The sequence below is a fragment of the Alexandromys fortis genome, unplaced genomic scaffold (genome assembly GCF_014885135.2).
Source record: "Alexandromys fortis isolate MF-2015 unplaced genomic scaffold, M_Fortis_MF-2015_v1.1 scaffold_1, whole genome shotgun sequence".
Classification (NCBI taxonomy): Eukaryota; Metazoa; Chordata; class Mammalia; order Rodentia; family Cricetidae; genus Alexandromys; species Alexandromys fortis.
Genome location: NW_026067927.1, coordinates 3,834,601 through 3,847,250, shown reverse-complemented (window position 1 = coordinate 3,847,250; position 12,650 = coordinate 3,834,601). Strand labels below are relative to the sequence as shown.

At 45.2% G+C, this 12,650-nt stretch overlaps 1 protein-coding gene across 2 annotated transcripts in view; it reads left to right on the top strand.

Moving 5' to 3' along the window:
• Window positions 1–12,650, top strand: part of Ciapin1 (cytokine induced apoptosis inhibitor 1) — a 13,074-nt gene extending 424 nt beyond the window's left edge. Inside the window, exons 2-9 of one of the 2 annotated variants that reach the window (XM_050143734.1) lie at window positions 3,851–4,036; window positions 4,370–4,522; window positions 4,687–4,763; window positions 5,416–5,581; window positions 7,584–7,654; window positions 9,334–9,449; window positions 11,449–11,527; window positions 12,028–12,650. In XM_050143734.1, the coding sequence (XP_049999691.1) occupies window positions 3,880–4,036; window positions 4,370–4,522; window positions 4,687–4,763; window positions 5,416–5,581; window positions 7,584–7,654; window positions 9,334–9,449; window positions 11,449–11,527; window positions 12,028–12,138 (930 nt within the window). In that variant the 5' untranslated portion in view covers window positions 3,851–3,879 and the 3' untranslated portion in view covers window positions 12,139–12,650. The remainder of the gene's footprint in view (window positions 1–3,850; window positions 4,037–4,369; window positions 4,523–4,686; window positions 4,764–5,415; window positions 5,582–7,583; window positions 7,655–9,333; window positions 9,450–11,448; window positions 11,528–12,027) is intronic. The other variant, XM_050143735.1, reaches the window with a different exon arrangement.

The following is a 12,650-nucleotide window of genomic DNA, read 5'->3' as shown; positions in this document are numbered from 1 at the left end:
ACGAAAGCTGGGGAGAACCTGGAGTCACAGGTTGTCCCTTTGAGCTTGGCACTTATTTCCGACTTATCTAGGATGCTTGTTTATAAAACGAATCCAGGCTTTTGTCCGGAGAGTTGATCCTGTGGTCCAGGGATCTAGCTTTAACAAACCATTTGTAAGTTTGGGAGAGGCTTGCTTCTTAGCGTCTGGCGTACCTGAGTCCAGGTTGCAGTCTTCAGAGGGGACCTGAGCGACTTGCTGCTCCCCCTGGGAAGGAGCAAATAATGTGTATTTATTGTCATGATCATGGAGGGAGCATTTATGTGGAGGCCAGAGGACAAGTTTGTTTTTCATCAGACTGTGGCCACCTCCCTTGTGACAGGGTCTCTAGTGGCCTGAAGCTCACCAGTTAAGGCTGGACCGGCTGGCCAGTCTGCCCTTCTCCAACTCCCCGGTGCTGGATTACTTTCCCGGCCAAATAAGCTTTAAAAAAAATACATATATTCTATTTAGTATTATTTTATGGGGGTTTGACATGTGTAGAATGGAAGTCAGGAGAACTTTCAGGAGTTAATCCTCTACTTCCGTGGGTTCTGAGGATTGAACTCAGGTTGTCAGGCTTGTATAGCAAGTGCCCTTACCCATTGAATCATCTCAATGGCCCACACATCCAGCTTTTCTGTGGGTTCTGGGACTCGAACTCACGGCCTTGTGCTCACAAAGCGTCAGCTCTATCCACCTAGCCGTCCCCAGAGCCCTGATAATGGTCTTGAGACGAGTTTCACTGAAGGGCCCATTCTGTCCTAAGAATTCGGGATCCCTCTTCAGTATTCTAAGAGGGCTGGGATTACAGGCAAGCGGCATTCTTGGCTATTAAATTGGTGTTTGTTTGATTTTGTGGTATTGAAGTCTGAACTCAGGACTAGCTAGGTACACACCACTGAACTATTACCCCCATCCCTAATGAGTGCCTCCTGCAACAATGTATTGCTTCATATCCAGCCCTCTTAAATGGGACCACGAGCCTAAGAATCTGCTTGTTGGGTGCCTTAAAGATAAATATGCCCATCTCCAGTTGTCAGATGTTTGCTCTTGTTCTTACTGCCTGCTGGTAACTTTTTTTAAAAAACAGGGTCTCACTACGTAGTTGAACTTGATGTGTAGACCAGACTGGCCTTGAACTCCCAGAGATCTGCCTGCCTTTGTCTAGGAAGTTCTGGTACTAAAGGTGAACACCACCACACGGGGCTGCTAGGGACATTTTTGGAAAGCCTTGGGTGGCTGCTGTCAGCTGGAGAAGCATCTAACAAACAAGGTCAATTATGTGACGTTGTCGTCCATTTCACCGCTCTGAAGTTGTGAAACAGCCCTGACTCACAGCCCCTGAGTATGCTGGTTTAGGCACTGGATTTTTTTATATATATAGTTCTGGTTTTGTTTTTAAACAGATCTGCCACACTAACAAAAAATCCGATCAAAATTGTCACGCTTTGGCTCTACAGCTTAAAAAAAATTGTCTATTCAGGAAAGGTTGACTGAAAATTGTAGGTGTGTGTGTATGTGTGTGTGTTAGTGAGGGGAGGATTAAGGTTTAATCTACTCATGAGGTCCCTCTTGTTATGGGAAGAAGAATGTTCTGTTTACACTCCGCTAACTTACTGATACAGTCCCACTGGTACTGGACGTCAAAGGCGAGGCTTTCTGGGTTCTAAGGATGGAAAGGAAGCCTTCTCCCCTCACAAGCATCTGTAAGGAGAGAGGTTTTACCAGACTGTTGGAAGCAAAGACAAACTGTGGATTATTTCATTGAGCTCTGTGGACCAGCATCTGCTGAGCACTTTACATAGCTTGCTATTCCAGGGTTTCTTACCAGTCGTAAAAACATGAGGTTGTTTATTGATAAGGAGACTCGGAAAGGCTGACTTGCCACAGTCCTGTCCCTAATGGAACAAGTAGTGGACAGATAGATGTTCAGGCTACTCATTTTTAATAACTTGCCACCCAGCAGTAAGTACTCTTGTCTTCCCTGCAGGCTCTTAAATGTGAGATTGGTCCCATGTTATCCAATTAAGAGATTTGCAAGGTTTCTTTCTCAAAGTCATGTGTCAGTTAGAAGCTGTTCGTTCTTGACGGTGTGCTTTTTAGGGATTTAAAATCCCACACTAAAGAACCAAAGACTCCTGCCTGTCTGATAACCACGTGGCGTCCTCTTGGGCTTTGTGCTGAGTCAGGATAGCACGGAGCTGGTGTTCGCAGGAAGAAACTAGCCAAAAAGCTGTGGTGGAGCGAGAGTGCAAGAGGGAGAGAGTCACTTTGGAGTGGAAGTCAGATGTTGGATCTAGCCAGCTGAGGGTTTCAGTTTTGCTGTAGACATTAAAACCATTAGTAGCATTTCTAAAATGACAAAACACTGTGTAAGCAAAGGTGACGCTGGTTAAAGATCATAGTTTTTAGATACAAAGGTGAACAGTTTTCAAACCAAGCATGATGTTGCATACCTGTAATCCTAGTACTTGGGAATTAGAGGAGGCAGGATCAGAAGTTCAAGGCCAGCCTGGGCTAGATAAGAGCCCCCCCCAAAAAAAAGTAACAGGAAAATAAAATAAGTTATGTTCTATTTTTTTTAATTATTTATTTATTTATTATGCATACAATATTCTGTCTGAAGAGGGCACCAGACCTCATTACAGATGGTTGTGAGCCACCATGTGGTTGCCGGGAATTGAACTCAGGACCTTTGGAAGAGTAGACAATGCTCTTAACCGCTGAGCCATCTCTCCAGCACCTATGTTCTATTTTTGTGTGTGTGGCCATTTGTACCCCACCTGCACATGTGGAGGTCACAGGACAACCTGTAGAAGTCGGTTCTTTCTCTCCATGTGGTACATGAAGACTGAACTCAGATCATCAAGCTTGGCCACAAGTGTTTTTACCAGCTGGTGCATCTGCTGCCCTGGATGTTTTTATAGAAGGGAAGTGTAAGGGCATGTGACCTAAATACAGCCTGGGAGTGTGGGGTGTCACTCTTACAGAGCTGGCCATCTCTGCAGAAGTCAGAAGTGTTCAGCATGAGTCTGCTGCCACTGCCTCTTTGTTTCCCGTATTTGAAGCTGGAAACTTGGTGCATTAATGTTTAAGGAAGGAGGAGCTGACAGATATCCCTTGGCCTCCTTCACAGTGGGCAGACTTGCGTATCAGGTGGAAGAGAAAGCTAACCTGGGTGGGATGCTTTCATAGTTACACAGGTTTGGATTCGAGTCCCAGCTTTTGTTTTACCCACGCGATATTGGTTGTGTACAGTGTTGGCTGACCCAGATCTTTAACTGTACATTGGGAATAACTTAATATCAGCTGTTCTGAGGGTCATTTGAGATAAGGTGTGTATAAGGTGTGTTTCAAAGAGGCTGGCTAATGTTAAATGTTGAAAGTAGTGTTGGTCACTGTAGATTTGGTGCAATTGAATTTTTATAAGTAATGTCAAGAAATATAAGTAATGAAAGTGTTTAATTTGCAAATTTTAAATAACTTTTTTAAAAATTATAATTATGGTTAGGCTAGCTGCCAATGTGTTGCCTTCCTCTGTGAGTCATCTCTACCTAATGAATGCCCTGTTTGTTTCATAGTCAGCTCAGACTTGATTCTCACCCCCTTTTCTTGACGTTGCTATATCCGTCTTGTCTACCTGTCATGTCAGGGAATGTTGGGATTATGAAACCTTGAGATGAAGGTTCATTTAGTCAGAATCTTGGGGTTTACACCAAGCTGTAACGCATCCTCAGCCGGAGGTTGTTAGAAGTAGGTTATGGTTCTAATCATACTTGATGATAACCCGGGGATTAAATCCCACTGTTGTCTTGATTTCTCTTGCCAGTAGCTTTTAGGTACGGCTGCACTGCAGGAATGGCAGAGTTTGGGATCTCCCCTGGCCAGTTTGTGGCAGTGTTCTGGGACAAGTCATCTCCTGAGGAGGCCCTAAAAAAACTGGTGGATAATCTTCAAGGGTTAACTGGCAGCGAGGGCCAAGTGTTCACGGAGAACCTCAGCCGGCTGCTGCAGTGTAAGTGCTGCCTGCCTTTTCTTCTTTTCCTTATACTTGAGTTTTGTCGGTCACCCCATTTTTTGAGTACACTTGGGCATATTGTCGGTAATTTCTGCATGTTCTTTTCTTTGGTGGCTGTTCCTCATGCTAAAAATCTCCTTTTTTTACTTCTTACCCTGATCTTATGGAGGTTGAGGAATTAGTGCAATCCGGGGCAGAACAGTCTTAGCCTCCTTCTGCTGCTATCAGGGGTTTTATTCTCCTGGGGTGATACTGTACCCTCTGTGGGAGGTCTGTGGGAGGGTTGGGAGATGGCTCCCCGGGTAAGCAACTGTTCCTTATTCTTTTCAGCTGCCCATAAAGAATCCAGCTTTGACGTTATTCTGTCGGGTATAGTCCCAGGAAGCACCTCTGTGCACAGTGCTGAGGTTCTGGCTGAGATGGCCCGAATCCTTCGGCCAGGAGGATGCCTTTTTCTGAAAGAACCAGTGGAGACAACTGTAGGTAAGGATGTCTTTACTCAGAAGGTGGATGTTTAGCACAGCCGAGTCTTTGCATGTGCACGCTGTCCCCCGAGCCAGAGGGACACTTGGAGATAAGCATTCCTGTAGAAGAAGTTTTCCCCAACTTTGACATATGACGCCATTAATGAGGGTTTTCCTTGACAGCTAACAATGACAAAATGAAGACGGCCTCTAAGCTGTGTTCCGCCCTGACTCTTTCTGGCCTTGTGGAAGTTAAAGAGGTAGGTGTGTAGAGATAGTCGTCCTTGTTAGGTATGTAAACCTTGGGGGATGGAGTTTGTCCATATAGTTGGGGGCAAGTAAGGTTAGAGGTGCTGCACAGAATTAGAAGGTAATTTGAAACTTGCTACCTGAGAGATAAATACGAGAAGCCTTGAAGAAGAAACCCTTGGGAGCAGATCCCTTCTGAAGACTCTGAGTGGCTGGTACTGGTCTTCCTGGAACTGTTTAACAGTGGTGGCTATGCTTCAGGGAAACAGAAGGTTTGCTGCTTCTCCCCGTCTCAGTACACAACCCGTAGGCCTAGATGGAATACTGTTCCTTAGACCCTGGTGGGCATCTAGACTGCGGATGGGTGTTGTGCGTTTATGACAATTGAGTAGAGTTAAGCAGAGGCATTTATACTTCCGTATTCTTTTCTAGAAGCTAAACATAAAAATATTAGCATTTCCTTGGTTTTGGAGAGGTGTTATTCCATGATAACTGTTATTATTATATTTCTGATTTTTTTTTTTTAAAATGCGATTCAGGGCCTTAAGTTCTTTTCTGAGACAGACTCACTGTTGGATGTTGTCCAGGCTGGCCACAAGGCCGGCTTGGTGAGACAGTGGCTGGAGAAGCGTGAACTGATGCGATGGATATCTTCAATTGCAGTTGCAACGGGAGTCCTTAAGCTCAGAGGAGGTGCAGTCTGTCCAGGAACACCTGGGCTACCACAGTGACAGCCTGCTCGCAGTTCATATCACTGGCAAGAAGCCAAACTTTGAAGTGGGCTCTTCCAGCCAGCTTAAGCTTTTAACCAACAAGAAGACTTCTTCAGGTAAGGCTAGCCTGGGGACATCCTATGTGGGTGGGCCTGAGGAGCATGTTAGAAACTGAACCATGATCTAAATATTTTTAGATTAGTCCTTTCATTCTCTGTCATTTGCCAATTGCAGAATGTTCCCTCTGCGTTTATCTTAGACTTACTAGTATTCAAACCTGTAATAATATGTAGCTGTTTCCTAGTGCGCTGAGGCCCCCTCATCTTGGAGGCCTGAGTCTCTTGTTCAGTTGATGCTGTTTCTTCAGGCTGTGGGAGGATGGGCTTATTCTCAGGAGACAGCATTATGGTGATAATGGTGCACAGGGTCTCTCGTTCAGTTTCCAGGGCTTTTTTCCTTTTTCTTTTTTGACTGGGAGGGATTGAAATGGGCTTTCTCTGTGTATCCCTGACTGTCCTGGAACCTGCTCTGTAGACCTTGCTGGCCTGGAACTCATTCAGAGAGATCATCTGCCTCTGCCTCCCAAGCGCTAGGATTGAAGGCGTCCGCCACCACCTCCTGGCTAGGGCTTTTTTTCCTATGCCTGTAAAGTCACGAACTTATTTCTAAAGATTGTTTGCCAGTTTGATTTGTGCATGTTTTGTATATTTCAGAATTTTAAAATTGTAAATATTGTTTAATTTTTTATATGTGCAACAGCCATTTTTAACATGCCTTTTTGAGTTAACGTTTTCATACACAAGGTATTCATACAGAAAAAGTTTTTTGTCTTGACATTTTCATATGCATCATTGTACCTTGCTCCTCCCATCCCCTGTAGATACTATTTTAATGTTTTTGTCAGCTGTAATCACAGCGTTGTTGGCTTGATTTTGATGGAACATCCTCCAGGCTGCATCCTGTCGAAATGCTAAAAAACAAAACTCAAGTTTCTTCTGCTCAAAAGTTACGTCACGTTTGTGTGCGTGCATTGCTCGTCTCTCATCCTTGCTGTGACTGCTTTCTTTTGTCTCAGTTGTTTCTTGGCTGTGAGGAATGCAGAGATGTAATAGATGTTTGTGGCATATCCATATCCATACTGTATTCTTCTGTTATCTAGCCTCTAGTCTTTTTTGTTGTTGTTGTTGTTTCTATTTTTTTTGAGACAGGATTTCTTTGTATAATCTTGACTGTCCTGAAACTAACTCTGTAAACCAGGCTGGCTTCAAACTTACAGAGATCCTCCTGCCTCTGCCTCTCAAGTACTAGGATTAAAGGTGTGCACCACCCCTACCCAGCTAGCCTCAATCTTTATGAAGTACTTTAACCTCTATTTCTGGTCCCCACTTCTCTGTCTTTTGAGTGGCAGGAATTAGAGGCCTGTGTTCTCAAACTTGTTCTCAGGAAATATTTGGACCTTTGACTTCATGGTTCCTGGAGGGTTCGGATGGCTTAGGTCAGCGGTTGACCCTGTGGACATTCTGAGCATCCGCTGTGGCAGTGATGACCCCTGGTGGTGTACGGACCCTAAAGGCCTTACTGAGGATGTGCCCCTCTAAACCCCCAGCCCTGAGGCTCTTAGATTGTTTCTGGTGTCCTGACCCAGATGCAGAATGTTCTGTCCACCAGCAGCCTGGAGTCTGTTTTCTTATGTAACAGGCTCACATGAGGCTAAATCTTTGCTATTTTTGAAGTTGCTGATACTTCTCTCATTTGATTCTTAAATTATCTGCTGTAGACAGGGGGAGTGCCAAAACCTATGTTACGGGGGTGTAAAGTGAGGTAACAAGGAAAAGGCAGCATGGAATGGAGGTTGTAGCCTCATCTACCCTCAGCTATAAAACTAGAGTGGCAGGCAGCTCACAGAGTTCTTGGCAGGCTTAGGTGAGATGATGGAGGCGCTGGTGGACTGTCTAGCACAAAACAGGCATGCAGCGAATGCAGACTTGACTGTGTGGAGCTGAGGTGTGAGCCTCCCCTCTGTCCATCTTTCTCTTCTAGTCTCCACGGGTGCTAAGGCTTGCTTGTAGTTTGCTTCTCACTGTTTAAAGAGTTCTTTTTCTTTTATGTTGGACTCAGTGAAGCCCGTTGTGGATCCTGCTGCTGCCAAGCTCTGGACTCTCTCAGCCAATGACATGGAGGATGACATGGTGAGTTGGCCCTGAAAGTCACTTGACTGCTCCCTCTCGGGCTTCACATTGAGTGTGAACAGCTGTAGTGAAAGTGGCCTTAAATTTTTGTTTTGTTTTGTTTTAATTTTGTGTGTATGAGTGTTTGTCTGTCTGTTTATCTGTATGTATGTACACGGTATGCATGCCTGGTACCCTCGAAGCCCAGAAGAGGGTATTAGATCCCCTGGAACTGGAGTCAAGTTATAGGTAGTTATTAGCTGCTGAGTGGGTACTAGAAACCAAACCCATATTCTCTGCAAGAGCAGCAAGTACTTTTAACTACTGAGCCATGTCTCCAGCTCTGAGAGTGGCCTTTAGATTTGTAAGTGTGAATGTGTTTAAGACACAGCACGTAGCAGTGCCTGAGTTTGGTATCTTTTATTAGTAGTGTTTTAAATTTATTTCTATAGTATCTTTTCCATGTAGATGGAAGTTTCTGTCCCGCCTAGTCCCACAACCATTCAGTCCCAAAGAAACACACAAAGGCTTATATTAACTATAAACTGTTTGGCCTATTGCTGAGGCTAACTAGCTCTTACAACTTGAATTAACCCATAATTCTTACCTATGTTTAGCCACGTGGCTTGGTACCTTTTTTCAATAAGATGTTCCCATCTTGCTTTTTCTCTGGGTTACGACTGGCTCTCTCTGCCGTTCCCCATCCCAGAATTCTTAGTCTGATTGCCCCACTTCCTGCCTGACTGCTGGCCAATCAGCGTTTTATGAAATCAAATATGAATGACAAATCTTTGCAGTGTTTAAGAGCATTTCCCCTACAGATTTTCTTGTCTTCCCTTTACATGAAATAGTAAAGATTCTTGTTGACTTAAACCAGGAGAGTATTTAGCAGCTGAGGTATTTTATTGGCCTCTGTCTAGGCAATTGAATACTGACTAAACAAAATTCAGTGAAAGTCACTGAATGCTCACTGTCTTGAACTTAGTGTTCACACCTTAGATCTGTCATATCTATAAGAAATTTAAACTGGGCCATGGTGGCAAATATCTTTAATTCCAGAACTCGGGAGGTGGAGGCAGATGAATTGCTGAGTTTGAGGCCAGCCTGGTTCCAGAACAGCTATGGCTGCACAGAGAAACCCTGTCTTAAGAAAAACAAAAAGAAAGAATGAGAGAGAAAGAAAGAAAATTGTTTAAACACCCTTTTACTATTGAGACAAAAGTGATGAGCAAAGTACACCATGGCTGATGCTCTCAGATTTATAGATATAACTCTTCACATTTACAAAAAAGTTACACAAGTATATGTCTGATTTTTATATGTATAATTATATGCTTTTATTCCTCTGAAATTTTATGGGAAATGTTTTACTTCCATTAACTTTATTCCCATAATTACCCATATGTTGAAATAAATACAGCATATCTCTTTATTTCACCTGCTCCCACCCTCACTATGCACACGCGTGTGTGTACACGTACATGCACACACGTTCTCTACTTAGTATCAGCCAGTTTTGCAGCTATTTCTGGCCTCATGTGGTTTTCCATGGACCGTTGGCCTTGTCAGCACATGGCATAGTTCACAGTGGGTGTAGCTTTGACTTTGTCTTGTATGTGCATGTTCTCGGCCTGTGATTACCTCAGCTTTTCATCAGAGAGACCGTGCCTGTGTTCTTAAGTGTTGTGTTCACTCTCCAGGATCTCATTGACTCAGATGAACTGTTAGATCCAGAGGATTTAAAGAAGCCCGATCCAGCCTCCCTGAAGGCTCCTTCGTGTGGGGAAGGGAAAAAGAGGAAGGCCTGTAAGAACTGGTGAGTGCTGGGGACAGGTCTGGGCTGCAGCTTCTTCTCCAGTGGTCATCTGTTTCTGTGCCTCTTCTCCTGAGAACGGGTTTTCCTGTGAGATGTGAGGTGCATAGAGAACTAGGTAGAATAAGAAACGGAAATATCCTAGCTGAGTATAGGCCGAAGCAGGCAGATCTCTCTGAGTTCCAGCTACCCTGGTCTACATAGAGAGTTCCAGGCCAGCAAGGCTTCCACAGTGAAACCCTGCCTCAAAACAACCAAAGGAGAAAAGAATCACAGTATTCCTAGTTCCCAGGTCAGAAGTCATTTTGAGCGGTCAGAGACTGTCCTGCTGTTTTCTGTCTTCAGATGACCCTGATAATAAGACAGGCCAGCTGTCTTTAATCCTTCCCTAAATCCTTGATCCAGAAGGTCACTTTCTCCATTTTGTAAAGAGATCCTTGGGGCCCTCGTTTCTTGATACCATTTTGGGTAGTTTGTCGTGTGTCAGTTGTCATCTGCTCTCTTGTGCACTGACCACCCAGTGCATTCTTTTTTTCCGAGACAGGGTTTCTCGGTGGCTTTGGAGCCTGTCCTGGAACTAGCTCTTGTAGACCAGGCTGGCTTCGAACTCACCGAGCTGCTTCTGCATTTGCCTCTCAGTGCTGAGATTAAAAGTATGTGCCATCTTGCCCTACTCTGCTTTTTATGTTGCTAGGTTTTTTGTTTATTTTTATTCATTTTATTTTGTTTTTGATTTTTGAAAGCAGGGTTTCAAAATCCTTGGCTCTCCTGGAACTAGCTCTGTAGACCAGGCTGGCCTTGAACTTAGAGATTCACCTGCCTCTGTCTCCTGGGCGCCACTACCACCCAGCTATTTTGTTACTTGTTTTTGTACTCTGGTACCCATGAAGGGAACCAGACTTGAGTCCTCTGCAAGAGCAGTATGCACTTGTTAACTGCATCTAGTCAGCCCTGCTCTCCTTTTCTGTTCTTCCAAGATGCCTTTTTCTTCTTGTTGGCCTCCTACTCCCTGGTTAGAGGATTTCCTAGGATGCTTGGTGGTCATAGCCTTCATAATTTAAAAGTGAAGGACAGAGTCAGGTGTGGTGGTGCGTAGTGAGAATCCCAGCATGCAGGAGGCTGAGGCAGGGTTGCAAGTTCAAAGTTAGCTTGGACTATATAACAAGACTCTTAAAAACTTCTTAACACAAACAAGAACACGCTGATCACGTTAATGGAGCATCTAAGTGGATTGATTGTTTCACTTTTATCAGCCTAGGTGGATGTTTGGAGGCCTGGATTTCCAGCGCCCTGTGTCTTTTACTCAGGTTGGTTGGATTGCTCAGGGGAAGTCCTCCAGTGTGTGCTGCCGGCCCTCTGGCACCCTGAGGTTTCAGCAGGCAGTAGGAGTGGTAGTTTATCTGTTGTGCTGATTCTCCAACAGTATCGTTTCTGTAGCTCTGGAGGTTTGAGAGGTGAAGTTGTAGGTATCTGTGTCATTCTGTCCTGACGTGGAAGCTTTGTGTTGGTGTTTGTGCTAGTGTGGGTCAGGCCTGGCTTGTTTCTTCATCCACTGGTTGTTTTTATTATATTTTTCATTTGTTTTTTTGTGATAGTCTTTCAATATGGTTCAGGCAGACCTTAAATTTGGAGTTGTTCTCCAGCGCTGGGATTTCAGGCCTGACTACCACGTGCAGTCCTCATCAGGCTCCAGGTGTTCCAACTTCCCAACATTACAAATGAGAGGATTGCAAGAGAAAATACAGATTTTCTTCTGTTTATTGTCTTTGTATGTTTGTGGTGTTGGGGGATTAAGCCCAGGGTCCTATACATGCTAGGTGCATGTTCTGCCGCAGAACTGCATCTCAGTTCCTCCTGTTCTTGAGTTTGGAAACTTTGCTGTCTTCCCCGGCAGCCTCACCCAGAGCCTGCTGGTTCCATAGCATTAACTTGAAAAGTCTAGAAATGTATACAGCGCTGTTAGAGGTGGCAAGTCTATTCATCATCCGTTGGTTTTCCCCAGCACCTGTGGCCTTGCAGAGGAACTGGAAAGAGAGAAGTCAAAGGAGCAGGGCACTCAGCCCAAGTCAGCCTGTGGAAACGTACGTACCTGCCCCTCACCATCATGTGCCCACTCCTGTGACATCAGGACACAGACTGGCTGAACTCAAGGGACTTTGTATCGGTTTTCTCATAGGCCAATGTGAAAGGCCATGCATGTAGCTGTGACGAGAGAGGATGTCCTGAGAAGGGTCAGCATTCTCCAGCCCATGTCCATGTTATTTCTTTATTTTGCTACCCAAGTCTCTTCCTTAGTGTGGGATGTGGTTAACTCGGCGATTTGGCTGACGTTGCTGTGATCCTGTAGTGATCCTCAGGGCTGCCTGAGATACCAGCCCTCTCGCCTCCTTCAGATGGGGTTTGCCCGGTAGCTCAGGCAGGCCGTAAACTTGTCTCAGCCTCCCAAGCACAGCAGTTACAGGTGTATATCACCTGACTGAAACCCTTACTGACTGACTTTTCATAAAACAAGAGACCTGTGGGCATACTAAGATGTCCTTAGGCCCTTAGCCTCTCTGGGTGACTCTCGCTCTCTCCACAGTGCTACCTAGGGGACGCTTTCCGATGCGCCAACTGCCCCTACCTTGGGATGCCAGCCTTCAAGCCTGGAGAACAGGTGCTCCTGAACAACAGCAATCTCCAGGATGCCTAGGAGGAACCTCAGGCACACACCTCCTCCAGCCAACTCCTGACCCTCAGCCCCACCACTGCCTCCTCCCACTCTGAGAACATCCGCAGGGAGAGGCTTGTAGCAGAGTGAAGCCATGGTGGTGCGGTGCTGTGCGGTGCTGCTATGTCTTGAAGAACAAGGTGTGAGGGACCTGCCTCTTGATAGTGTTAGGAGAAGGTGCACCCTAAGGAACTCCGCTCCTGGTGGGACCGTGCTGACCTCTCCACCCTTGAAGCTAGACCCTTGAGTATTTATGCTGTAGAAGCTCCAGGCTCCTCTCGGTGATGCCGCCACCTACTGATCTTCAGTGTGCAATTCTTGGAGCCATGGGTCAGCTGTCAAAGGGCCTCAGGGGCACCAAAGAAGTCACTCCCCAGTTGCTGTGATCCATCTGTATCCCTCTGCCCTTCCCTCACCCCATTTTGCTGTAGTGTTGTATCTGTGTCCTGATGTCATCTCTGTTAAGCAATAGATAGTAAACTTCTATGTTTCTA